The sequence below is a fragment of the Phyllobates terribilis genome, unplaced genomic scaffold, assembly GCF_046119375.1.
Source record: "Phyllobates terribilis strain yellow unplaced genomic scaffold, ASM4611937v1 Scaffold_8__6_contigs__length_399053987, whole genome shotgun sequence".
In the NCBI taxonomy this organism is placed as follows: Eukaryota; Metazoa; Chordata; class Amphibia; order Anura; family Dendrobatidae; genus Phyllobates; species Phyllobates terribilis.
The window spans coordinates 144696129-144723868 of record NW_027362768.1 but is presented as its reverse complement, the minus strand read 5'-3'; the positions used below and the strand labels follow the sequence as shown (position 1 = coordinate 144723868).

General features: G+C 44.4%; 2 protein-coding genes across 4 annotated transcripts in view; one reads left to right on the top strand and one right to left on the bottom strand.

Annotated features, from left to right (window-relative positions):
• Positions 1 to 16529, bottom strand: part of MRPL37 (mitochondrial ribosomal protein L37) — an 18253-nt gene extending 1724 nt beyond the window's left edge. Inside the window, exons 1-6 of the mRNA XM_073643420.1 lie at positions 16205 to 16529; positions 14776 to 14959; positions 13950 to 14065; positions 12901 to 13086; positions 12454 to 12608; positions 12051 to 12254 (exon numbers count right to left, since the gene is read on the bottom strand). Of these exons, the coding sequence (XP_073499521.1) occupies positions 12051 to 12254; positions 12454 to 12608; positions 12901 to 13086; positions 13950 to 14065; positions 14776 to 14959; positions 16205 to 16514 (1155 nt within the window). The 5' untranslated portion in view covers positions 16515 to 16529. The remainder of the gene's footprint in view (positions 1 to 12050; positions 12255 to 12453; positions 12609 to 12900; positions 13087 to 13949; positions 14066 to 14775; positions 14960 to 16204) is intronic.
• Positions 16492 to 27740, top strand: CYB5RL (cytochrome b5 reductase like). 3 transcript variants are annotated; one of them, XM_073643421.1, is made up of 8 exons: positions 16492 to 16636; positions 16799 to 16937; positions 18339 to 18521; positions 18898 to 19046; positions 21325 to 21412; positions 21921 to 22025; positions 22604 to 22807; positions 27158 to 27740. In XM_073643421.1, the coding sequence occupies exons 3-8, from the start codon at positions 18342 to 18344 to the stop codon at positions 27359 to 27361; spliced, it is 930 nt and encodes a 309-aa protein (XP_073499522.1). In that variant the 5' UTR covers positions 16492 to 16636; positions 16799 to 16937; positions 18339 to 18341; the 3' UTR covers positions 27362 to 27740. The 3 variants fall into 3 exon arrangements, with proteins under 3 accessions (XP_073499522.1, XP_073499523.1, XP_073499524.1); XM_073643422.1 differs by lacking the exon at positions 27158 to 27740 and adding an exon at positions 24289 to 25680; XM_073643423.1 differs by lacking the exons at positions 16492 to 16636; positions 16799 to 16937; positions 18898 to 19046 and having other exon boundaries at positions 18379 to 18521.

The following is a 27740-nucleotide window of genomic DNA, read 5'->3' as shown; positions in this document are numbered from 1 at the left end:
CCGGCCTAAGCACTACCTTGTCTTGATGGAAGACCAGAAAGGGTGACCGACATGAGAGGGCTGCAACCTCTGTAACCCTCCTAACTGAGGTAACAGCCACCAGAAGAGCCACCTTCCATGAGGGAAGAGAGGCTGAGATGTCCTGAATGGGTTCAAACGGGGGCAGTTGGAGAACGCTTAGGACCATATTAAGGTCCCATGGATCCACCGGAGGGCGATAAGGCGGCGCCAGGTGAGCCACCTCTTGTAGAAACGTCTTGACCTGAGGACGGCCAGCCAAGTTATGCTGGAATAGAATGGACAAGGCCGAAACTTGGCCTTTGAGAGTGCTTAGAGAGAGTCCCGCCTCCAGGCCACACTGAAGAAAGGCCAAAATTACCGGTAACGAAAAGGACATGGGAGCTTGCTGATCTTGCTCGCAGTGACGAAAAAAGGCTCTCCTGGTTCTGTGGTATATGCGTGAGGTTGAGGGTTTTCTAATTAGGGTCTGAATTACGTCAGCAAAACTCGCCTTCCTCAACACTGCGGCCTCAACGGCCATGCCATTAAATTCAGAGAATGAGAACTCTGATGAAGAATAGGTCCTTGAGAGAGGAGATCTGGACGATCTGGTAGTCTCCAGGGGGAGTCGACGAGCAGGTTTACTAGATCTGCGTACCAGACGCATCTGGGCCAATCCGGGGCTATTGGAATTACCGGTACTCCTTCTGTCTTGATCTTTTTGACAACTCGAGGGATCAATGGTAGAGGGGGAAAGAGAGAGGGCAGCTGGAACTGAGACCATAATATGACTAGTGCGTCTTGAGCGATCGCTAGCAGATCGCGGACTGGGAACCCTGCTAGAATCTGCCAGTGACGAAATGCCAAGTAAATTGCCCTTATCTCCAAGATGTTGATCGGTAGGGAGACTTTGTGGGGACTCCACCGGCCCTGCACCGTGTGGTGAAGGAAGACTGCCCCCCAACCGATGAGGCTGGCATCGGTCGTGACCACCTGCCAGCGAAGAGGTAGGAATGACCTCCCGGGGTCTGAAGGAAGAGGGGCGGGTCCACCAGGTTAGTAACCACCTCACTTGAAGAGGTAACCTGATGCGTCAATCTAGAGATGACGGGTTCTTGTCCCATGCCGACAGAAGGGCCAGTTGAAGAGGCCGGGTATGGAACTGGGCACACGGCACTGCTTCCACAGCTGCCACCATTTCCCCCAGGACACTCATGCATAGGCGAAGAGAGTGTGGACTTGGGTCGGAGAGAAGGTGGATCCCCCGACAGAGAGTTTATCTGTTCCCTCGGAAGAAGGACCCAGGCACAGGTCATGTCGAACGGCATCCCTAAAAAGGTTACACGTTGAGATGGGACCAGGGAGGATTTGTCTGTGTTGATCAGCCAGCCTAACCGAGAGAGCGTGTTCAAGGTGATCTGGAGACAGTCACTGAATGTGGGGCCTTTGATTAACAGGTCATCGAGGTAGGGGATAATTACAATCCCCCTGGCTCGTAGAATGGCCATGACTGTCTCCATTACCTTTGTGAAAACCCTCGGGGCGGAGGCGAGGCCGAAGGGGAGGGAAGTGAACTGGTAATGTGCGTTCTGGAAGGAAAAGCGAAGGAACTTCTGATGTGATGTGCAGATTGGGATGTGAAGGTACGCGTCCTTGAATGTCCACTGAACATAGGTATTCCTCGGCTTCCATCGAGGCGATTACCGACCTGAGGGACTCCATTCTGAAGTGCCGGGTTCGTACTTGTCGGTTTAGCTGTTTGAGATCCAGGATCGGATGTAGTGAGCCGTCATTTTTTGGAACAACGAAAAGATTGGAGTAAAAACCAGAAAACCTTTCCTGAAAGGGGACGGGAACTACAACCCCTGGCAAAAATTAAGAAATCACCTGGCTCAGAGGATGTTCATTCAGTTGTTTAATGTTGTTGAAAAAAAGCAGATCACAGACATGGCACAAAACTAAAGTCATTTCAAATGGCAACTTTAGGGGTTTAAGAAACACAAAGAAATCAAGATTAAAAATGTGGTCCTCAGTAAGGGTAATTTTTTTCAGACCAAGCAGAGGGAAAAAATTATGGAATCACTCAATTCTGAGGAAAAAATTAAGGAATCATGAAAAACACAGAAAAGAACACTCCAATACATCACTAATATTTTGTTGCACAACCTCTGGCTTTAATAACAGCTTGCAGTCTCTGAGACATGGACTTAATGAGTGACAAACAGTACTCTTCATCAATCTGGCTTCAACTTTCTATGATTGCTGTTGCCAGATCAGCTTTGCAGGTTGGAGCCTTGTCATGGACCATTTTCTTCAACTTCCACCAAAGATTTTCAATTGGATTGAGATCCGAACTATTTGCAGGCCATGACATTGACCTTATGTGTCTTCTTTCAAGGAATGTTTTCATAGTTTTTGCTCTATGGCAGGATGCATTATCATCTTGAAAAATGAGGTCATCATCCCCAAACATCCTTTCAATTGATAGGATAAGAAAACTGTCCAAAATATCAATGCAAACTTGGGCATTTTTTGTAGATGTAATGACAGCCATCTCCCCCAGTGCCTTTACCGGACATGCAGCCCCATATCATCAATGACTGTGGAAATTTGCATGTTCTCTTCATGCAGTCATCTTTATAAATCTCATTGGAACGGCACCAAACAAAAGTTCCAGCATCATCACCTTGCCCAATGCAGATTCGCAATTCATCACTGAATAGGACTTTCATCCAGTCATCCACAGTCAACGATTGCTTTTCCTTAGCCCATTGTAACCTTGTTTTTTCTGTTTAGGTGTTAATGCTGGCTTATGTTTAGCTTTTCTGTATGTAAATCCCATTTCCTTAAGGCGGTTTCTTACAGTTCGGTCACAGACATTGACTCCAGTTTCCTCCCATTCATTCCTCATTTGTTTTGTTGGGTATTTCCTGTTTTGGAGATATATTGCTTTAAGTTTCCGGTCTTGACGCTTTGATGTCTTCCTTGGTCTACCAGTATGTTTGCCTTTAACAACCTTCCCATGTTGTTTGTATTTGGTCCTGATTTTAGACACAGCTGACTGTGAACAACCAACATCTTTTGCAACATTGCGTGGTTTACCTTCTTTTAAGAGTTTGATAATCCTCTCCTTTGTTTCAATTGACATTTCTCCTGTTGGAGCCATGATTCATGTCAGTCCACTTGGTGCAACAGCTCTCCAAGGTGTGATCACTCCCTTTTAGATGCAGACTAACGAGCAGATCTAATTTGATGCAGGTGTTAGTTTTGGAAATGAAAATTTACAGGGTGATTCCATATTTTTTTCCCTCTGCTTGGTCTGAAAAAAATTTCCCTTACTGAGTACCACATTTTTAATCTTGATTTCTTTAAGTGTTTCTTAAAGCCCTAAAGTTGCCATTTGAAATGACTTTAGTTTTGTGCCATGTCTGTGATCTGCTTTTTTTCAACATTAAACAACTGAATGAACATCCTCCGAGCCAGGTGATTCCATAGTTTTTGCCAGGGGTTGTATGACTCCTGAGCGCAGAAGGGAGGCAGTGGCCTGAAGGAAGCCGGGAAGTAGAGATGGATGCGGGTGGCAGGACCTGAGAAATCGTGTTCCTGGCCTGGCGTTGAATTTGATTTTGTAGCCGGAGGTCACAATCTCCTTGACCCAGGCGTCTTCTATTGCCGAGACCCATGAGTCTCGGAACAGAAGTAGACGGCCACCCACCCTGGGAGAAGTCCCGGGTGGGAGTGAAAAGGCATGCTGAGGAAAATCTGTTGGATCGTGATCGGGATCCAGAGGGCTCTGAGGAGCGACCCTTTGCGAGCCAGTTGGGAGTGGGCCTAAAGGAAGGCTTACGTCTCTCTCGCTGTGCTGGGGTACGGTCCTGTTGAGAGAAGGGGCCCGATTGAGCGAACTGACGAAAGGACTGGAACTGAAGGGAACGTCTCCTAGGAAAGAGGCGTTTAGGTCTGGGCTGGGGAAGGGAGGTGCTCTTGCCCCCAGTGGCAACAGAAATGATTTGGTCTAACTTAGAACTTAGACCCAAACAGCCTGGAGCCTTGAAAAGGGAGATTTGTTAGAGATTTTTTGGAAGCCGGGTTGGCGTTCTAAGCCTTCAGCCAAAGAATTGTACGTAAGGCAATAATATTGCTAGAGACACGGGCTGAGCAGGCAGCGGCGTTGAGGGACGCCGTGAGCAGATATTTTCCTGCGTGGGCGATCTGATCCGCTAGGTCAGCCAGATCGTCCCCGTTACGATGCCCTTCCTAAGCTGTTTGGCCCATGCAGACACTGCTTTTGATACCCAAGTTGAGGCAAAGGAAGGACAAAGGGAGGCGCCAGCAGCCTCGAAGGCTGACATAGCCAAGGCCTCAACCAATCTGTAGTGTCCTTGAGGGAGAAACAGTCTAGAAGAGACAGCACCGTCTTGGCCGAGAGACAGGAGGATCCACAGAATGGGACTCCGTCCATTTGCTGACAAGGTCATGGTTAAACGGGTATAGCATGTCTAACTGTTTCTTTCCTGTGAAGTGCTTTTCTGGATGCTCCCACTGTTTTTGCAAGACACCGTCAAATTCTGTATAGTTAGAAAAAGTGCGTGCTGGACGCTTAATTCTCTTGAAGGAAACGGAGTAGTCCTGAGAAGGGCTCTCGTCTTCTTTAACGTGCAGAGTCTGATTGATGGCCGATATAAGGCTGTCAACCATGTCCTGGATCTTGGAATATTGGTTCGTGTTGGATCCAGAGTCAGAATCTGATGCCGAGTTAGATCCCAGGGCGACCTCCAGGGAAGAGGTGTGAGATGCAGGGAGCATCTTGGAGTCTGGAGAGCTGGAGGATGAGCTTGTGTGAGTCCGTTTCTGAGAACGTGCTCTCAGTCTGACCTTGGGGGGAGGGGGCAGGGGTGCCTGCGAATCGTCCGTGGGAACGTTCGGAGCACTGGTGGCCGTGGATAACAAAGGCAAGCGTTCTAGGACCTGCACCAGAGATTGACATACCTTGGTGAGGTCAGAGACAGACTGGATGGGTAAAGTCCGATTTAGATAGGACAGTATTCACACAGGTGGACACCACCAATTGCACTACCAATCAAAAATGGGAAAAGGAAAGGGGGAAAAAGAGGTTGAGAATAAAATTTAACTTTTATTAATTTATTGTAAAATAGTGACAAAAACCATACATCCTATGAGGATGTATATAGGGTCACTCCTAAATATAATAGATTGAGTAGCTGTGACCCTGTAAATCCTGGAATGTATAGGACAGCACTAAAATTATGTAGTTCCACAACCAGGGTCCCTTAAACTAAATGGTTGGGTAGTATATCCAACTAGGATTCTAAATTGTGCCTATCCCATATATATATATATATATATATATATATATATATATATATATATATATATATATACACATACATACATACATACAGTAGAGACCAAAAGTTTGGACACACCTTCTCATTTAAAGATTTTTCTGTATTTTCATGACTTTGAAAATTGTACATTCACACTGAAGGCATCAAAACTATGAATTAACACATGTGGAATTATATACTTAACAAAAAAGTGTAAAACAACTGAAAATATGTCTTATATTCTAGGTTCTTCAAAGTAGCCACCTTTGGCTTTGATGACTGCTTTGCACACTCTTGGCATTCTCTTGATGAGCTTCAAGAGATAGTCACCGGAAATGGTCTTCCAACAATCTTGAAGGAGTTCCCAGACATGCTTAACACTTGTTGGCCCTTTTGCCTTCACTCTGCGGTCCAGCTCACCCCAAACCATCTCGATTGGGTTCAGGTCTGGTGACTGTGGAGGCCAGGTCATCTGGCGTAGCTCCCCATCACTCTCCTTCTTGGTCAAATAGCCCTTACACAGCCTGGAGGTGTGTTTGGGGTCATTGTCCTGTTGAAAAATAAATGATGGTCCAACTAAACGCAAACCGGATAGAATAGCATGCCGCTGCAAGATGCTGTGGTAGCCATGCTGGTTCAGTATGCCTTCAATTTTGAATAAATCCCCAACAGTGTCACCAGCAAAGCACCCCCACACCATCACACCTCCTCCTCCATGCTTCACGGTGGGAACCAGGCATGTAGAGTCCATCCGTTCACCTTTTCTGAGTCGAACAAAGACACAGTGGTTGGAACCAAAGATCTCAAATTTGGACTCATCAGACCAAAGCACAGATTTCCACTGGTCTAATGTCCATTTGTTGTGTTCTTTAGCCCAAACAAGTCTCTTCTGCTTGTTGCCTGTCCTTAGCAGTGGTTTCCTAGCAGCTATTTTACCATGAAGGCCTGCTGCACAAAGTCTCCTCTTAACAGTTGTTGTAGAGATGTGTCTGCTGCTAGAACTCTGTGTGGCATTGACCTGGTCTCTAATCTGAGCTGCTGTTAACCTGCGATTTCTGAGGCTGGTGACTCGGATAAACTTATCCTCAGAAGCAGAGGTGACTCTTGGTCTTCCTTTCCTGGGGCGGTCCTCATATGAGCCAGTTTCTTTGTAGCGCTTGATGGTTTTTGCAACTGCACTTGGGGACACATTCAAAGTTTGCCCAATTTTTCGGACTGACTGACCTTCATTTCTTAAAGTAATGATGGCCACTCGTTTTTCTTTACTTAGAATTTGTATTATGGCAAGAAAAAAGCAGCTAACAGTCTATTCAGTAGGACTATCAGCTGTGTATCCACCTGACTTCTGCACAACACAACTGATGGTCCCAACCCCATTTATAAGGCAAGAAATCCCACTTATTAAACCTGACAGGGCACACCTGTGAAGTGAAAACCATTTCCGGTGACTACCTCTTGAAGCTCATCAAGAGAATGCCAAGAGTGTGCAAAGCAGTCATCAAAGCAAAAGGTGGCTACTTTGAAGAACCTAGAATATAAGACATATTTTCAGTTGTTTCACACTTTTTTGTTAAGTATATAATTCCACATGTGTTAATTCATAGTTTTGATGCCTTCAGTGTGAATGTACAATTTTCATAGTTATCAAAATACAGAAAAATCTTTAAATGAGAAGGTGTGTTCAAACTTTTGGTCTGTACTGTATATATAGATATATATATATATACATATACACACACATAATATATATATATATATATATATATATATATATATATATATATATATATATATATACACACTCTAATTAGTGACATCTACCCTATTTATCGCAGGAGACTATATATCTTTAGCACCTGCTGCAATCCTATTAGACAGGTCAGATTCCCCGTGGATCGCTAACATGTGGAGTCACTATTGATTGTGCCGATATGTTAGAGGTTGACATTTCTAAAATAAAGATCGCTCCGTGTTGCGTGCGATCATATATGTCAGTAGTGCGGAGAGAAGATCTTAATCGCCACCATAGTCACACAGGTCAGGTTGTTAAGCCTGATCACTTAGATGGCACTGTGTGGACGGACGACAATCCACCTAACAAGGAGCAGTGCGGTCTCCCAGACTGATCACGTGCACGCGGTCTGTATGGCTGGAGGCAGCAAGGCTCCGGGGAGACGCTACCGCATTCCGCTATTCATGTCAGCTGGCGTACCAGAGACATTAGTGGCACAAAGGGACAGGAAACAGAGCGCCTAGTTGTGCTGTCACATATATGTTCACAGGACAGTTCGTCCCTGACGTGCGTTTCGCCGGGGGTAGCGGCTTTTTCTAAGGGTGGAGTCGGCCGCCTCTTCAAATTATTTATACACCCCGTCAAGATTGACGGGTATGGCAACCAATCATTATTCTGAATGTGCACAATACACAAATAATTGGGTTAGGGAATACAGTGAGCAGATAACAGAATTGCTGGCATCAAAGTGCCTGAAATAATTAATCTGAACATTGTAACCCCAAAAATCAAATGAATTGATAGTTAACACCTGTCATGACAGTCGTTTTAATTTCCATAAAATTATTGTCTCCCAGAATGACATTTTTCTAGCAAATACATCAGCACCTACGCTGGGGAAATATCCCAAAGGGGAATAATATATAGTTGTGAACGGTGCAAAAGGCAACATAATATACTGTATATAGAGCTCTTATGATATTACTAGGGTTCTGACAGAGTTAATATCCCACCAGGTCAGAATAAGCCCCAAACATCTGGCACGTATTCCTCATGATCAAGGGACATTATTCAGAGGGATATATTTTCTTGGAAGAATATATTCAGGAGTTCTTATACGACCACAGACCTACGCTCATTAAAGATTGCCCAGTACTGGTCCAACAGAATCGATCACATAATACCATTACAATCCGTTAGCGGACCCACAGATTCTTGAATCCCACATGAGATATCACAGAAAGCAGCCAAAATTGAAATTCTCATTTAGTCCGTGAGGACTGACCGGATTTAGTCTGAAGATCCATTCGCTTTCCTTTTTCAGAAAGATTGAATCCAGGTCTCCACCTCTGATGTCCAATTTCTGTTGATACATAGCCCACCCCTTAAGTTCTTTCCATCGCAAGTCGTGTTTGTTCTTAAAATGTCTCTCGATGGGGGTAGGTGTGAAGACTCTTCTTTGTTCTCGACTTGTATATTCATCTTTGTCAAAATTAATAATGCTCCTAATGTGTTCCCTCACTCGAGTTTTCAAGTCTCTAGTGGTCTTCCCTACATATTTCAGTCCACAGGTACACTCCAGGCAACATACTACCCCGGTAGAGGAACAATTAAGATGCTGACGTATGACAAAATTTCTTCCAAAGGCATCTTTGAGAGATCTCATGGGGACCAAGATTTGGCAGGCCTTACACATCTTACAGGGAAAGAAACCCGGATCTCTAACTGTCACGGGTCTGTTACTCCGCTTAAAATGACTACTAACTACGAGGCTGGAAGTCTAAGTCGTTTTACGGTATCCTGAAGAGGCCTGTGGTGTAAGAAAACGATTGAGATCACATTCTGATCTCAAAATACCCCAATGTCTATTGAAGATATTCATCATTATTGACCAGTCCTCATGATACTCCATGATGAATCTCACTTTATCATTTTGTTGTTGGTTCCGTTTCCTCGGAGTCAAAAGATCTTTCCTTTCAGTTCTCAAAGCGATATTATACGCTTTTTTGATGTTATTCTTAGAATAGTTCCTATCTAGCAATCTTCCTTTTAGCTCTTCCGCTCTTACTTTAAATCCTTCGAATGTAGAGCAATTGCGGCGTAACCGCAAGAATTCCGCCATCTAAGTGATCAGGCTTAACAACCTGACCTGTGTGACTATGGTGGCGATTAACATCTTCTCTCCGCACTACTGACATATATGATCGCACGCAACACGGGGCGATCTTTATTTTAGAAATGTCAACCTCTAATATCGGCACAATCAATAGTGACTCCACATGTTAGCGATCCACGGGGAATCTGACCTGTCTAATAGGATTGCAACGGGTGCTAAAGATATATAGTTTCCTGCGATAAATAGGGTAGATGTTACTAATTAGAGTATATATATATATACATATGCACACACACACTTGGGATAGGCACAATTTAGAATCCTAGTTTGATATACTACCCAACCATTTAATTTAAGGGACCCTGGTTGTGGAACTACATAATTTTAGCGCTGTCCTATACATTCCAGGATTTACAGGGTCACAGCTACTCAATCTATTATACTTAGCAGTGACCCTATATACATCCTCATAGGATGTATGGTTTTTGTCACATTTTAAGAAATTTTACATTAATAAAAGTTAATTTTTATTCACAACCTTTTTTCCCCCCTTTCCTTTTCCAATTTTTGATCAGTGACAGACTGGGACATAGCAACAGTCCACTCCGGAGGAGAGGGAGTTCCTTCGTCCTGGGCGGCGGGGAGATCTTGGGGTGCCAGCATGGTGGGAGGTTTGCAGGTCGAGCAGAAAGCTGTTGTGAGACCCGCGGGCCACTTAGTACTGCAAAGAGCACAGGAAAATATGTGACTGTGTGAGAGGGACGGACAGAGAGCTCCCTGGGTTTGGGCATATGTGCCTAACCAGGGATACTGCAGAGGAAAGAGCCTGTGGGCGGGAAAGGGTGTGGGTCGGTGCCAGGGCAGAGCCTACCCGGTCCTGAAGTAACCACAGTCCCGTGTCCCCCGTAGGAACTCCGGAGATGAGGCTGGAGCGGGCCACTGTAAGAGCTTCGGCTGCCAGGCTGAGCGAGGAGCAGAACAGCGTATAGGGGCGAGGCAGGAGCAGAGCATGCTGCCCTGAGTGACGAGGGGCATCGAGGCTCTGATAGGGCGAAGGAATGGGGGCGGGCTAAAGGACTCGGCCGCTGATAGGTCCCCGGGAGAGCTTGTAGGCATGGCAGAAGCGTCACAATGCTCCTTGGCCCTGATTGGCCAATTGCTGGAGGGGGCGTATACCCACCCCACCAGAGACGCCCCCCGACGGAGAAAGCGCGGGCAGTTTTGCCGCGCATAATGGAGAAGAAGGAGGTGGGGAATGAGAGGGATGCTGAAGATGCGTGGAGAGGGGGGCGTGGCCCGGGAAGCGCTGCTGAAGTAAGCGCCAAGTTTGATGTGAAGGGGGGGAGAGGTGGCGGGCATAACAGGCAGCGCTGGCAGCCCATAACCAGAGTTGTGAGGGGCCTGGGACCTGCGGTTGTGAGGCAGCAGGGGAGATTGTACCTTTCTGTTTTTTTTTTTTTTTTTTTTTTAAAACCCGACACCACTTCTTCTTCTCCCCTTCTGAGGATGGACACAGGAGGTCCTCCGTGGATAAAGGGGGGTCCTGGCTCTTCCTCCTTCCCGCACTGACCGTACTGGACAGTGCAGGAGACGGTGTCGACCCCAGAATCGGGGGGAAGGTCATCGCAGGGACCACCGTCTCCCTCCCAGTCCGCTCCGAGGAGGGGGCTGGAGTGGGGAATAGGCAAGGATTGGCCACCGGGAATCACCCTGAGACACCGGGAGGTGACAGGGGATAGGTCCTGTCCAGCGGGTCCGAGAGTGGATGATGTGGGGGCTGCCACACTGCTCTCTCGGTCGTTTGTGAAATAGGGTAACAGAGGACGCAGTGTTCCCTGTTAACCCTGAAGAGCTGTATCTGAAAAATAAAGAACAAGGATTAATAAAACACAACATGGTTGGACCAGTAGTATCCAGGTCTACCTCCTACAGACACTAAGCTTAAACTGGTGATCTTGGTGCCTGTAGGTGGGTGTATACTGCGGAGGAGGAGCCTTTTTCTTTTTTGCCTAGTGTCAACCTCCTAGCGACAACAGCATACACCGATGGTCCTATGTCCCCCAATAAAGCGATAAAGAAAAGAGAGATTCAAACTTTTTATTCAACAAATTTTTTTTAAATTTACAGTACTTAAAACTTTTTTAGTTCCTGTAGGGGACCTAAACCTGCGGTCAGTGGATCGCTTGTACCATGCATTACAGTCCAAATAATGACTTCCTATAAAGCCTGCTGATGGGCCTCGCAAGAGCACCAAGATGACGGTGATGGGGCTTTCCAGCAGGCTCTTGGCTGCAGTGTGGAGCAGGCTTAGGCCAAGGCCCCACTGTCAGTATACGGTCAGTATTTTTTCTCAGGAGTGGGAGCCAAAACCAGGTGAGGAACAATCAGAGAAACGGTATAATAAATGCAGAATTGGTGACTTGTTTCTATCACCCACTCCTGGTTTTGGCTCCCACTCCTGAAATGTGGCCGTAACAGTCTGTGGTATTGCAGATTTGTTGGATTAAGCAGTAACACCGCATACAAGCTGTTGACATGGGGGGCACTGTTTCTATAGGGCGAAGAAAAGCAATGTTTTGCTAATCCTATAAACGCCTTTACGGGAACACTTCAGGCAAAACTCTTGGAGGGGGAGATACAAGGACTTGATCCTAAAGATACAACCCCTGCCTTTGATGCTTCCGAGTTTTTCCCTTTAAATTGTTGATCTAAAGAATATTAAGAAGGGGAATTTACTACATGAAGGACCCTTCACAGCAATTTAAATTAACACTATCATGTCCACACTGAATCATAAAAAGAACATGACACTCTGCCATACCTCAGTCATGGGCGTATTCCTCCAGATACTTACCAAAACCACTTTCCTCTTTATTTTTGGCTTAAACGCCACCGTGTCATAGAGCGCCTGGTCTCCGTCCATCCAGACAATGTTCTTAATGCCATCGTTAGATCCTAGATCCAGTGTATTCAGCTGCAGCACCATGAAGTGGAACAGCTGCCCGTCGGTGCCCACGCTCTGCACTACAATCGGTCGTGGCAGAGTCTTCACATCCTCCTGGCGAAAAACAAAACCTGTTACCATATCATTCTGGAGTAGATACTGACGAACCCCACACAAAACGTCCAGGCTCTAGATGTGCAAAGTCTGCACAGTGCAGCGATAAGCCCTGCACCAAATGCACACAGTGTAAACTGGATATGATGCAGACCAAGGGGTTAATCCCCAATGCTGAAAATGGAATCAGGGGTCTTACCCCAAAGAGGATCTTGGCTTTGGCTACAGCTCCTCCAAAAGCGATCATTAGCATTTTAGCTCTCAGCTGGTCCGGAAGGAATTTTGCTTTGGTGCTACATGGCTCAGTGAGGTATACGGTGTGCGGGTGGGAATATGGGAACCCGTCCTTAAAACCTGCAAAAATTAAAAATGGAACATTAGATCACAATCGACTATATTGGTGAGGATCAATTCTCAGGACCAGGTCCAGTGGCTGCATCAGCTGGGCATCAGACGGAAGTTCTGAGAATTGCCTCTCACCCGACGGCTCGCCTTTGATCAGCCGGCCTGGCTCAACGTGCGTCACACCAAAAAGATGACATGGGACATCCCGCCAGACCGGCTAATCAAAAGAAGAGCCAGAGACGTCGTCAGGGAAGTAGTCGTTACATACAGTAATAGGCTTCAAGCTGACGATTGGACGTACCTATGTCATTTTGCTCCTCGTATACATTCACCTCTTGTAGATCGATAGCAGGAGACAGCGGATACAGGGAGGCCAGGACATGTTGCTCCGTCGCTTGGATTTCACTGGAGGAAGCCAGAGGTTCTAGGGGGGTCTTGGCGCTCATCAGTGAACCATTAGTCCCTCTCACATGGTAAATGGTGGAGTCTGCAAAATAAAAAAGTGACATGACACCAAAACTAAATCCGTCATAAAATCGAGCAAGGGCGTGCGAACAGATTAAGCCTGGTCTGCATTAAAGGGGATGTCCAGTTTAGAAAACTCATTCTCCAGTGCCCTATTAGGGAGTTAATAGAGCGTTCTGTTGTTTAGGATCCTCATTTCTTTGCCACAGTGGAGATTTTTTTTCCTCTCCCCTGTCTTGCATTACACAGACCTATTGAAATCAATAGACATTGACCACCAATCCACAATCAGACAGATTGTGTGAAAATGAGGGAAATTCAAGACCATTATTACCCTCTCTGGGAGAGATAGACCAAAAAACAAAAAAAATCACTCCAAGTGTAAGGCGTATAAAAGTACTCAAGGTCACAAAGGAACCCAAGGTAAGTTCTAAACAACTAAAGGCCTCTCTCGCATTAGCTAGTGTTAAAAGGGTTGTCCGGTGAAAATAAGTTATTTCAGGTGGTAACGGATTGAACGGTGAAGGTCCGACCACTGGGATCCGCAAAGAACTGCAGAATGGGGCACTTTTATTCCCATTAGAATAGAGCAGATGTGCACATGCTCGATAAAAATCGGTGCCGACCCCACCAATAAATAAGTTATCACTTACCCTATAATTTATTCACTTTTACTTTATTCCTATAATATTGCTCAACAGAGATTTTCCAAAGCGGAGAAGCCCTTTAAGCCCACCACAACAGAGGAGACAAAACTAAAATCATAGTAAAGCTGCATACAAAAAGCCGGGAAAGGGGAGGGGGGGGCGGTTACAGCCACATCAAAGTGATGTGAAATGCACCTAACACACACACATGGGGTTAATCTTTATAGACGGAGTTTACCTTTATGCCAAGAAGTCGCCAATTTCCAATCCTCCACAATTGTCCTCTGTGACAGTGAAGGATAGATGTGGTTCTGTGTCTGGCACAAATGCAGGAGGTTTTGCAGCAGCTTAGGACTTAAAACAAAAGAAAAATTTAATTTTTTCTTCATCTTTGTTTTTTTCTTAAGAGCAGATCGTCTCACAATATACACTGTGCATACATTAATAAATAAAACTTCTAGACCTGATGAGGCTGGTGTACTTACTTAAAAAAAAAAACATCCATCTCAGAATAGCTGTATGGTTCTTTGGGAAAGTTTCCCTGCCTAATATTAAAATAAGTCCTCTTCATTTTAATTTGAGGATTGTATAATCATGTTAACATGTACTGTATTTTTAAAGTAAGTTCCCCAGCCTCATTGGGTCTAAGAGATCTAATAATGTATGCAGTTTGCATTGATCAATCTTGTGATAGTTCAGTTTTATAGGGAAAGGGATACTAGACTCCCACTAGAGCCAGTTCTTTGAAGACTCCCTAGTGCGGTTTCTCCTCTTCTTTTTCTTCGCTCCTTGTTCCAAATCGCTACAATGCTTCACCTCTGCAGCATGTGAGGAGCGCAGGGACACTGAAGCTTGGTGGATCCAGTGATCTACCCAGATTCAGAGAAGCTTACAAGCTCTGAAGCAAAGAGCTTGTAAGCTCTGCACTATTGGCTAACTCTGTTACACTGCAGAGGTGGTCGATATGTCGGCAATGAGCAGTAAGCAATAAATAAATTGCAATTTTACCCATTTAAGAAGCTGAGACACCCTCTTTAACAGACTCCAGCTACCGCCACACTCACCAGTACTCTTCCCGCTCTCTTATTTCTTCGGTGGTGCTCCATAGACAGGCATTGGAGATGGCATTGTGCACCAGGTCCTGGTGACAGGGGAATGTATAGGCCGGGTCTTCACATACGTCCACTATCCTCTGTGGTAAACCTTCTATCAGCTTGGACTTTGTCAGCCATAGCGCCTGCTTCACACCTGATACAGAGAAGGTGAAGATGTGACTCTGCCAGGGATGAAAAATGCAGCATAACCTAAGAATGAGCAGATTACAGGGTGTAGCAATGACGCATCCCCGCAGATCAGCCACGATCAGTGCGGGACAAGAAAAAAAAAAAAAGCTCAATATCCCTGCAGCGCCACCACAGGAGACAAGAAGCACTGCACTGAATCCATGAACACGCCGGGTCCTCCAGAACAAGAGATGCCACAGCCGCTATTACACATCTTTGCCAATTCTACAGCGACATCAAAGAGATTCCGAATATGGGCATGTTTCCCCTTATGCCCCCAACATAAGGCATGTGAATCACAAATAGTATGTGAACCCCTTTAGCACACCTCATAATTATTCCAGATTACACACCAGGCCCCACAAAGCTAGAGCCGCCCCTCCCACCAAGCAGACCCCGAACCAGTCCTCCCCCTCTTAGACATTGTCCTGTACATCTACGCTGACCCCGGACCAGTCCTCCCCCAGTCTTCCCTCGCCCCAACGCGGCCCCCGGACTGGTCTTCCCTCGCCCCAACGCGGCCCCCGGACCGGTCTTCCCTCGCCCCAACGCGGCCCCCGGACCGGTCTGCCCTCGCCCCTACGCGGCCCCCGGACCGGTCTGCCCTCGCCCCTACGCGGTCCCCGGACAGGTCTGCCCTCGCCCCTACGCGGTCCCCGGACAGGTCTGCCCTCGCCGCTACGCGGTCCCCGGACCGGTCTTCCCTCACACCTACGCGTTCCCCGGACCGGTCCTCCCCCTCTTAGACATCGTCCTGTACATCTACGCTGACCCCGGACCAGTCCTCCCCGTCTTCCCTCACACCTACGCGGCCCCCGGACCGGTCTTCCCTCGCCCCTACGCGCCCCCGGACCGGTCTTCCCTCGCCCCTACGCGGTCCCCGGACCGGTCTTCCCTCGCCCCTACGCGGTCCCCGGACCGGTCTTCCCTCGCCCCTACGCGGTCCCCGGACCGGTCTTCCCTCACACCTACGCGGTCCCCGGACCGGTCTTCCCTCACACCTACGCGGTCCCCGGACCGGTCTTCCCTCACACCTACGCGGTCCCCGGACCAGCCACTATGTAGTTTGGCACACACCAGACCAGGCAAGGACGCACTGCCAACTGGCAATTTATTCAGAGTTTTGTAGGAGGAAGAAAACAAAGCTCCAGAACTGTACGGGGCAGGAGAAGGGTCAGACAGAGGCCTGACATACAGGGACCCTCCATACCTCCCAGCAGCCGGCACTTGGGGTTGAACACATAGGAGGGCTGCTCCTTGTACAGCGCCATCTGCTGGACGGGCGGGGAGCGGTAATGCTGCGGGTTCCAGTCCATGCGAAACTCTTGGTACTTGGGCCGCGCTAGCCAGGGCACGTAGTAACAGCGGTCCGCGTACGTGATCCGCTCCAGGCCCGGGATCTCCAGCGGCTCCTTCCTCTCCCGGGGACGCTGCACCTGCTTCCGGCTGCGGCTGGCGCTGACACTCAGGCACCGGAGACCGGTTCTGTGAGCGGAGGAGACGAGCATGGAGACCGCCATGTTGGCGCGCAAGGGATGATGGGTAGTGAGTGTCAGAGGACGGATCCGGAGCAACAGTCAGTGCGAGAGCAGCAGAGCCGGAGACAGGAGCCGCAGCTGCACACTATGACTCTGTGCACACTGTATGCTGCGTTTATATACTAATATCTATCCAGTTCCGCTCGTCTTTATCATTTAAACTTTTTTTTAACTTTTGTTTTTTTTCCCTTCCAGGAACCATAACTCTTTTTATGTTTCTATACCATACACTTAGCCATATTAGGGCTTGTTTTTCTTTCTTTCAGGATGAGTTGAAGTTTTGAACGACACCATTAATTTTACCTCAAAATGTATTGAAAAACAGGTGAAATCCCCCCCGATTCCGCCATTGTTGTTACACCGTTCATTATGCTGTAAACATCAGCTGCTAATGGGATTCTCCAAGTCGGTACGATTACTGCAATACCGAGCGATATATTTTTTTATATGTAAATATTTTAATGCTTAAGATTTAATAGTTATTTCTGAACTTTTTCATATCTTTTTCACGAGTATTAGATTTTATTTGTACTATTTTGGGGTACAAACGACATTTTGAACTCTTTTAAGACAGGCGTATTTTACGGTCTACATATGGACCACAGTGCCCGGGTTCATTTTATATTTTCATAGTCTGGACTCTTAAATATGTAGGAAAACTACACACATTTAAATATATCTTTATTTTTAAATATATATATATATAATATTTTTGTATCTACATATATAATTTATATAATTAATATTTTTATATCTACATATATAATTCATTTTATGTATAGTATGTTAAAATATATAATTAATATTTTAATATAAAATATTTTATATATTTATAATTAATATTTTAATATATATTAATATTTTAATATATTTTATAGATATATTTAAAAAAATATTATTCTTTACTATTTTATTACTTTATGTTTTAGTCTCTCTGGGGGACTTGGACCTGTAATTGTTTGATTTGATACAATATTGCAATATGTAAGAAAATTACTTTTCCCTCACTGGCAACTGACCGACAAGCATGCCATTTAAATGCCACTGTCAGTGATTGGCAGCACCCAAATAGTTAAATCATAGTGATCAGAGCTACAAGCGGTCACTGCTTCGCTCCATACACATGCACCCTGACTTGAAGGGATTAACCTGGAAACATAGTTACCAGATTGTCAAATATTCTGAGTTCTCAGATGACCCTGAAATAAATATATATAATACACTAGAAAGAATACAGAATCTTCTTTTGTTATTTCTCTTGGAAATGTACAAAATAATTAAAGCGGTTTTCTTGGTCATAATTATTATAGTTTGAAGGTCGGACTCCCAGCTCCCTCACGCCGATTAGATGATTGATGGAGCCGCCGTGCATAGCTCCACACATGGAGTAGTGGCTGTGACTGGTACTGCAGCTTTTTCCCTTTCTAGCTGTGGCTTGCCAGAAAAATTAGACAGTGAAATCAGAACATCAGTGGTAGACATACTATTGGTGCAAACTATGTAGCCGCACAGGGACCCAAGAGATAAGGGGACCACTTCTACCTCCAAAACAGGTGGAATTGCACATTATGATGAGCTCTTGGACTGCAAAGGCCCATATATTGTTCTTGCACAGGGGCCTCTTCTGACTGTCTCCACTCCTGCAGATTTTATACTGTGCATTTAATTTTTAGCAATAGAAAGTGTAAGACTTGCAGAACTGTAATAAAATCACATGCAGAATTTGCTGCAGATTTCTCATGGATTTGCTTCCGATACGCCGCGCTGGAGCTATTTCTGCACTAAAATCTGTGTTTTTCTCTACAGCTTATGACCAACAATGATAAAAATGACTGGTTGTCACTCAAACCGGTGGAACCGACGCCTGCACAGTGCTGCGGAAGCGGCTGCTCCCCCTGTATATATGATCTCTATCAGGCCGAGCTGGAATTATGGGAGAAAGCTAAGGAGAAAGACGACCCCGACCTCCTACGGAAAATCAAAGTACAGGTAATTCATTGCAGATTAACTTTGCATTACTTCTCTTGTACTGAGGTTGCAATCTATATTATACTCCAGAGCTGCATTCACAATTCTGTTATGAATTCAGACATTTGCTTTATTCCTAATATTTACTGTACAGACGACTCTTCACAGAATGCAAAACTCTAGAGTGAAATTAGATGTTGGTGGAAGATTTCAGCTCTGAAGGATGAATGCAGCTCTGTATTCTAATAATGCTGGAGCAATTATGGATGAATACTGCAATAAATATTGCACATGTAGATATTACATTATGATGGGGGTTTTACATTTACATCTTTACCCTTTACGATAAGGATAAGGACCGGTGATCATGTGATAACCCGCCATCATCCTCCCACAGAACCGCAATGTGCTGCTGACGTCAGAAACATTTGCCGAGTTCCCGCTGTGCTCCGTGGAGCAGGAGACAGAGGACACCGGCTGCTACAGATTTCAGCTCCCATCCGGGACCAGTTTGGGACTGAAGTTAGGACAACATCTTGTACTGAGGTATCACATACCCAGACTAATATTTTCCTTGTTGATGGATTGTCTCCATTCTGATGGATGGGGATTGTTGGGGGGAGGGGTCTAAGTAGTTGGCTTCCTGTTGATCCACAAATTCTCACCTTTGGATAACATACAGACAATCTTCAGGTCCCTGAATAGGAAAGGAGGCAATGTTTGATTCCTTCATCCTAATTTTAAAACTGGAAACCGTCAGCAAGCATGCCAAGAGACCCATCCCGCTAACCATCTAAGTTTCTTTTAATATAGACAAACCGTTTAATAGAATGAGATAAGTAGCGAACCTCTTCGCGACACATGTTGCAGCAGCTTAGGGTCTCCCTATCACAATCCTCTCCGCTCCTGCGACGATCATCGCCCCCCACCTGCACAATAAGTAAACGAGAGGGATAAGAACCGACCAACAAGTCTAGACTCAAAGTATAAATTTAAAAATTGTATACATTTATTAAGCATTAGGGGGATAACAAAAGACATACAACAAGGCAGGGGCACACGTGCAAACAATATTCAAGAAAGACAATGCCAGGGGATCCGAAGATAGTTGTAACCAGAATATATTGCATAGAAAAATGGGTTATGCTATTTGCCAATACATAGCATGATAAGAGAAAGTGTGGCAGTTATACTTTTTATATATATATATATATATATATATATATATATATATATATATATATATATATATATACAGTACAGACCAAAAGTTTGGACACACCTTCTCATTTAAAGATTTTTCTGTATTTTCATGACTTTGAAAATTGTACATTCACACTGAAGGCATCAAAACTATGAATTAACACATGTGGAATTATATACTTAACAAAAAAGTGTGAAACAACTGAAAATATGTCTTATATTCTAGGTTCTTCAAAGTAGCCACCTTTTGCTTTGATGACTGCTTTGCACACTCTTGGCATTCTCTTGATGAGCTTCAAGAGGTAGTCACCGGAAATGGTCTTCCAACAATCTTGAAGGAGTTCCCAGAGATGCTTAGCACTTGTTGGCCCTTTTGCCTTCACTCTGCGGTCCAGCTCACCCCAAACCATCTCGATTGGGTTCAGGTCTGGTGACTGTGGAGGCCAGGTCATCTGGCGTAGCACCCCATCACTCTCCTTCTTGGTCAAATAGCCCTTTCACAGCCTGGAGGTGTGTTTGGGGTCATTGTCCTGTTGAAAAATAAATGATGGTCCATCTAAACGCAAACCGGATGGAATAGCATGCCGCTGCAAGATGCTGTGGTAGCCATGCTGGTTCAGTATGCCTTCAATTTTGAATAAATCCCCAACAGTGTCACCAGCAAAGCACCCCCACACCATCACACCTCCTCCTCCATGCTTCACGGTGGGAACCAGGCATGTAGAGTCCGTCCGTTCACCTTTTCTGCGTCGCACAAAGACACGGTGGTTGGAACCAAAGATCTCAAATTTGGACTCATCAGACCAAAGCACAGATTTCCACTGGTCTAATGTCCATTCCTTGTGTTCTTTAGCCCAAATAAGTCTCTTCTGCTTGTTGCCTGTCCTTAGCAGTGGTTTCCTAGCAGCTATTTTACCATGAAGGCCTGCTGCACAATGTCTCCTCTTAACAGTTGTTGTAGAGATGTGTCTGCTGCTAGAACTCTGTGTGGCATTGACCTGGTCTCTAATCTGAGCTGCTGTTAACCTGCGATTTCTGAGGCTGGTGACTTGGATAAACTTATCCTCAGAAGCAGAGGTGACTCTTGGTCTTCCTTTCCTGGGGCGGTCCTCATGTGAGCCAGTTTCTTTGTAGCGCTTGATGGTTTTTGCAACTGCATTTGGGGACACATTCAAAGTTTGCCCAATTTTTCGGACTGACTGACCTTCATTTTTTAAAGTAATGATGGCCACTCATTTTTCTTTACTTAGCTGCTTTTTTTCTTGCCATAATACAAATTCTAACAGTCTATTCAGTAGGACTATCAGCTGTGTATCCACCTGACTTCTGCACAATACAACTGATGGTCCCAACCCCATTTATAAGGCAAGAAATCCCACTTATTAAACCTGACAGGGCACACCTGTGAAGTGAAAACCATTTCCGGTGACTACCTCTTGAAGCTCATCAAGAGAATGGCAAGAGTGTGCTCTGAGCAACGTGGTGCCCTCCCCGACGCGTGTTTCGACGTTAAACTTCGTCAGGGAGTAACGAACAATAAGTAGCAGTACAACGCCATAATCTTCGCACTGGGCACAATGACAGCCAAAGTCCTTTCTAAAAATTATTTTTTCTTTCGCAGAGGTGTTGTAAATGGAATGGAGATCCAAAGAGCGTACACCCCCATCAGTTCTGTGGATGTACAGGGCTTTTTTAAAGTTTTAATAAAGGTACAGAAACTTTTATATGAATTAAAGGGGTTGTGCAAAGTTTGGAAGTTGCTTCCTCTCTGTAAGATAGTGATTAACTCTCTGATCACTGAGTGTCCAACTTCTGGGACTTCCAGTTGCATGACACACGACCGCTCTAACTGAATATTGATGAGCTGCCGCCGATCAGCGGCCGCCGACTGAATGCAGTGGTCACGTGATAAAATTATGTCTTGTCAACTGCATCAGTATTACTGGAATGGCACTACTGCAGAGATGAGAATTCATACTTTTTATTTTCTATGGGAGCCTTAATTGATTAAGCAAGGATTGTTATGTAGTGGACAATCCCTTTAAGAGCCTAGTGAGAGTTCCAAGTTCCTAAGCAGTGATTGTCATGGCTGTCCTGGGAACCTGTATATGTAATAATATACAGTCTGCTCCTTCTTGGTAAATATATAAGATAATACTAAACTATATATGATGCAAATGGGGCATTTCCTATGATAATGTAAAGACCTTGTTCCAGGTTTACGAGCACGGCTTGATGTCACAGTACATAAAGTGCTGGAGGCCGGGAGACTCTATAGCATGGAGGGGACCATTTGGAGGTTTCTTATACAAGCCAAACAAGGTCAGTACTAAAGGCTATATACCCTTTTCTTGCTCCAAAAAAATTTGTAAATAGTCTCTATTAAAAGGGTACCTGTCACTCCATTCATGCTGCCCAAGCCACGGGCTGCATGAATCAGAGCCTCGCTGCATGAGTGCTGATGGGTATGTCTTTCTCTGAAATTCTGTGCCATTTCAGAGAAAATTTATTAAAGAAATTTTGGTGTAAATTGCTTTGAAAAGTTTCAAAAAATATTGTGCAAAACTGTTGCAACTATTGGAGTTTTCACGCCAGTTTCTCCCAGTTCTCGCAAAATGTTCAATGCTTGGGCAGGATTGGGGGGTGAGGAGAAAGGCCACTGGACATCTCTATCAGAGGCTTGAAATTTCAACTCCCGGATCATTATATCCCTCGTTGACATCTGGCACGGAAGAGTTTTGAGACCCCCATACACATCAGATGATCAGCAGGTGCCACCAAAATCGACTTGTTTGCCCGACGTTCATCTTTCACCATGTGCATGGTGGCCTTAAGATTACAATGTCTCAATCAGGTTCCATGTAGGTTCCCAAGTTCTTGTCTCACTTGTCTTTCCCTAGTTTGGGGAGCTGATCATGCTGTGTTCAGGAACAGGAATAGCCCCGATGCTCCCAATCTTGACCCATGTGACCGACACTGAAGATGACGAGACCTTCATAACGCTGGTGGTCTGTGCTCGAAATTTCCAAAATATTTATATGAAGAACTTTCTGAGGGAGCAGTCAAGATACTGGAACGTAAGGATATTCTATGTCCTCAGCCAAGTAAGTACGTGGTCACTCATCTCATAAAACGTGAATCACCTTTGTGGTTTGTAGGAGTCATTGAGCCTTGCTGGTAAGACTCGGACTTGTGTAACGTCGTCTACATATTGGTCATACATGTTTCCGCAGTGACATATAGTGTGTGTTGCAATAAGAAATTGATTAAACCTGTTTCATTGTGAATCTCATCAGTTTTGCAATAGGAGACAGAGTCAGAATGAAATTAATGTCTTGCAAAAGTCAGAATTCAGTTTTTGGCTGCAGTTGGCCTCCTCTTGGCCTGACCTGTCAAAAACTAAAGGCTTTATTCCCCGTGCTAACTGGTCCTATAACAGGTAAGCAGAACCAAGGTATTTCTTCGGGGCAGGTAGCAAATAGTTAAACATTTTATTTATTTATTTTCCCCTCTTTTGCCTGCAGAACGGTGGTGGTCCTGGTCCTGGGACCCCCACTGACTGCTCAAAAGACCACTGAGAAGTGTGCAGATCCTTCCTGATCATGCACACAACCGAGTACAGATTCAATAGAAAGTCGATGATCGGGCACGAGCTGTGAACGCTTGTCTCCTGAGCTGCACACTTTTTTGGTCTTTTGAGTGATCGATGGGGTCTCAAGTCCAGTTCCTCACCAATCTACAGGCAATAGAAGAGACAAAAACATTTAATTGTTTTGCACAAGCATTTAGTTACTTTTTAAGTTTCTGTTAACATCTGAGCACAAAAAATGACGCGGTGTCTAATCCGTTGCACGCTGGACAACCGCAGTGGCAGACGGACCCCATTGACCTATAATGTGGTGGTCTGGAGGGTTTTACCAAAGTAACTGTTATGTTGATGCATGCAGTATATTTTTTTTCATCCAAAAACAGCCTCGGGCGCAGATGTGAGCATGTGATGTGTATACCGTTTCTATACGGACCTACAGAAGCAATAAAAAATTTTCAACCTCCGTTGAAAATTAGGTTTATTAGCAAACTACTGTTTGCAATAAACCAGTGAAACAAGAAAATTGCATAATGCTCAACACAACTGCTGTAAAAGATGGTTTCTACAAATTCGGCACAAAATGCCAATTTTACTGACTACTGGAGTCTCGGAAATACTCAACCCTTGAATGGAATCCCCCATAAAGTGCAAACGTTGGAAAATCCGATGTGGCCTTGAGCAACCTGGTGTAATATCCAAGGGCTTCATTAGCTGCATCAGGTGTGATTGAGATAAAACACATCAAATACCTGGACTGGCAAGGGCTATAATGTGATAATCTAAAATATAGACATTATTGAGATCTACTGATTTGGCTAGGCTCTTGATATGTGCAGCAATTTTTCCACATCTGTCTAAAAGTGGCAGAGTAAACCACTTTCAAACAGAAGTGATAATAGTTTATTTTTGTCAATGAACAAAATGCAAAGTGAATGAACAAAAGAGAAAACTAATTAATATTTGATGACCTCTTTTTGCCTTCATCTGTTCTCCTAGGTATACATGCATAAACTTCTTGAAGAAACTCGGCAGGAAGGTTGTTCCAAACATCTTGTAGAACTGACCACAGATCTTCATTGGATGTAGACTTGTGCAAAACCTTCTGTCTGTAGAGCAGCGTCAGGGATTTTCATCCATAATGTTTGGTCCTGCCTTAATTCTACTCCTTTAAAGTCGGAAATAGTCCACTTTATGCCCCTTCACTTTGATTTCTTTCCACAAGTATGTCTTCTTAGGCATCTTGAACGATAATGTCCAGGGCTCGTATAAAAGGCTTTTTTTTTCATATACTTAGTGGTTATATTGCATGAAAATCGACAGGTCCACCGCCATAATCCCACTGGATCAATTTAGTCAATAAATATGTCCCACTTTGTAAAATACCTTATATGTCCCTATAATGTCCCCCATTAATTTGATCAAATCTGGTAATTTTGGCTGGAGATGGAGCCTACTTTTAACTCCGAGGTATCGTCACCAGTGATACTTTATTGTTGTTGATTCGCCTACTTCCAATACTACTTTTTTGAGTTTAGGAGCAGAGGAGTGTGTGAATGCTTGTGTGTTGTGTGCGATTGTGTGGATAATGGTATGAACGGGCACAATAAATATCTGGGTCTGATCCGCCACAGTTGAGGTGTTCAGTGCCAGTCCTTTATATACTTGAATTATGACTCCTATTCTATTGGGACATGTTTTTTCTCTGTGATATATTGCATTATTTGTCGTTTCACCATTAGGAAGGTCATGTTCTCATTTATTCATTGCCACAAAAATTACAAACGCTTTACTTGATTTTTTGTGCATGTTCTACTTGTTCATTGTTATAAAATAAAATAGAAAGAAAAAAGAAGCCGTCACCTGCTGCCACCAGATTCCTGAGGAGTCCGGTGGTCAGAAATCCCCCCCGAATGACTGCAAAAGACCTGCAGCAAGAATTGGTGGCAGTGGGCACTGAGGTTTGGGTTTTAACATTAATGCATGTACTAAACACTGAAGGTCTCCATGCCTGGACTCCGAGACACCACCAATTTTGACCCATAAGCACAAGAACAGTATGCTCACAATCTTATCTATAAGCTACAGAAGTTTTGGGATTCTGCTCCATGGAGTGATAAAATAAAACTGGAACTTTTTGGCCTTGGAAGAATGAATCATACTCTGAATAGTACACCCTGCTGAAAGTGAAGTGTGATGACAGCTCAATGATGCCTACAGTGAAGCATGGTGGTATCTCGGTGATCCAACAAGTGAAAGAATACCTGCACCACCTATATAGCAGGAGGAACACACAACCCTTAATTTAGGCACAAATCTGCAAATATGGTAATTGTGGTGCAATGCTTTGAAAAATAGAAGACAGCATAACAATGGAGAAAAAAAGAAAATCTGCACTCACCGTACCATTAAAAGAAATAATCATTTATTTCATATCCATATAAATGACCTGGACCTGGGGAAGTGCTTGATTCAGCGCGAAACAGCTGTCGTCCGTCGTCCTCCTCCCTGCACATCATTATTTTTATATGGATATGAAATAAAGGATTATTTATTTTAATGGTACGATGAGTGCAGCTTTTCTTTTTTTCTCCATTGGTATCTCGGTGATGCCTACAGTAAATCGTAGCAGTGGCTCGGTGATGCCCTGGGGCTGATTTTCTTCTTCTTGCAATAGAAACCTGCAGCACGTGTAAGGTAAGATGGATTCAATCAAGTATCAGGAAATCCTGGGAGAAATTATCATGCCTCTTTTGCATGGAAGCTAAACTTTGGGCGTCATTCAACCTTCTACCAGTTGTAGCAAAGCCAGGTAGGACAGGGTTAAATCCTAGCATAGCAGGTCTTTATTAGATGCACTTGGCTATCTTTGACTAAGAACTAGGAAATGGGTTCACCCTGTGTCAGCCTGCTGGATGTTGTGGAGTTTGTTGAAGCTGGTGAGTGACCAGCCAAAATGTAAGCTGAAGCTGGGAGAGAGACAATGGAGACTGCACTGTTCAGCTAGGAAAGCTGAGCAGTCTGTGTGTTGGATCTGCACAATAATGTGTGGAAGCTGCAGCTTGTTCAGTGTGAACTGTGAATGGAGTTGAACACTTCTGTTTTGCTTTGGAAGCTGCTGGAGCTCAGGCTGAAGGGGATACTGAGACTGGTGGGATGTGCCCCTTCTTTGTGTAAAGTTTTACTCCGGGAGAAAGGACTGTAATCTGTCCTGGTGAGCCCGCACTGACATATATATGTGCTTACTGAATGAACTGTTTATTTTCCGTTATACCTTTGTACCCAGAAGAGGCTGTTTTTGGTTATGAATCCCTTGGAGTTTTATGAAGGCAATAAAACTGCACATATTTGGACCAAACTGCATAGGCTGTGTGAACGCTACCCAAGAGCATGGATCCCAAGCATAACTCAAAAGTCCACCAAGGCTTGTTTTGTGAAAAAATCATGAAAGATTCTGAAGTAACAATCACAGTTGTCTCAGTTATACCCATAGAAAATATTTGATGGGCTGCTGCCAAAAAGTACTAGAATATTGGAGACTTGGAGGCCATTGCCCATGAGGAATGAGCTAAGATCTCTCAGGAACGCTGCCAGGAGCTGGTGTCTGGCTTTGCGTATTGTGAGGCTGCAGTAGTCAGGAAAAGTGGCATTTTGTGTAGAATTTGGAGAAACCATTTGTTATATTAGTTGTGTTCAGCTATATACTGTACATTGTTCTTGTATGATTGGTTTATTGCAAACAGCAGAAAGTTTGTACATTTTACAAATAAACCGATTTTGCATTGAGGGGGTGAATCCTTTTGTTTGCTGCTGTATACAGGCGCTTCCTCCTAATCACTGCTTAATTTACTCCATTTTTTTGTCACAGGAACAATCCTTAGACAATCTGCCCATGAGTTATAGGGAAAACTTGAAGCTCGGACGAATAGACTCTGAGTTCTTGGCACAAGTGTTGGAGACCTGCAGGAGGAGACCGTATACCCTCATCTGTGGTTCAGCATCGTTCACAGAGGACATGACTGAAATGATGAAGCTTCTACAGAATGACATCACATCGATTTTCTCATTTTAACAAATTTGGGCATCGAACATAAAGAAGGAAAATATTGTACCCAGAACTGAGGATATGATGCTGTAAGTGACCAGTAACCAAAAAAAAAGTCCATCTATGAAATAGCGATTGGACAAGGTCCATTGTCTGGACTGTATTCAGATTCTTGGATTTTCAGATTTATGTTTTCAAAGACTCTTTTTTTTCTCATTGAGCTTCATTTTGCATTGGGATTTTTGCCTAAAAAAAACCAAAACAAAGGAATTTGCTCTTCCGATGGGAATATTATATATGTATAATGGTAATTACAGATCTGTTTGGCCGGTAATTTTTCAGGTTTTACAGAATTTACATTACATTGCATTATAAGGGCATATTACCATTTTTGGGCTTTATACAA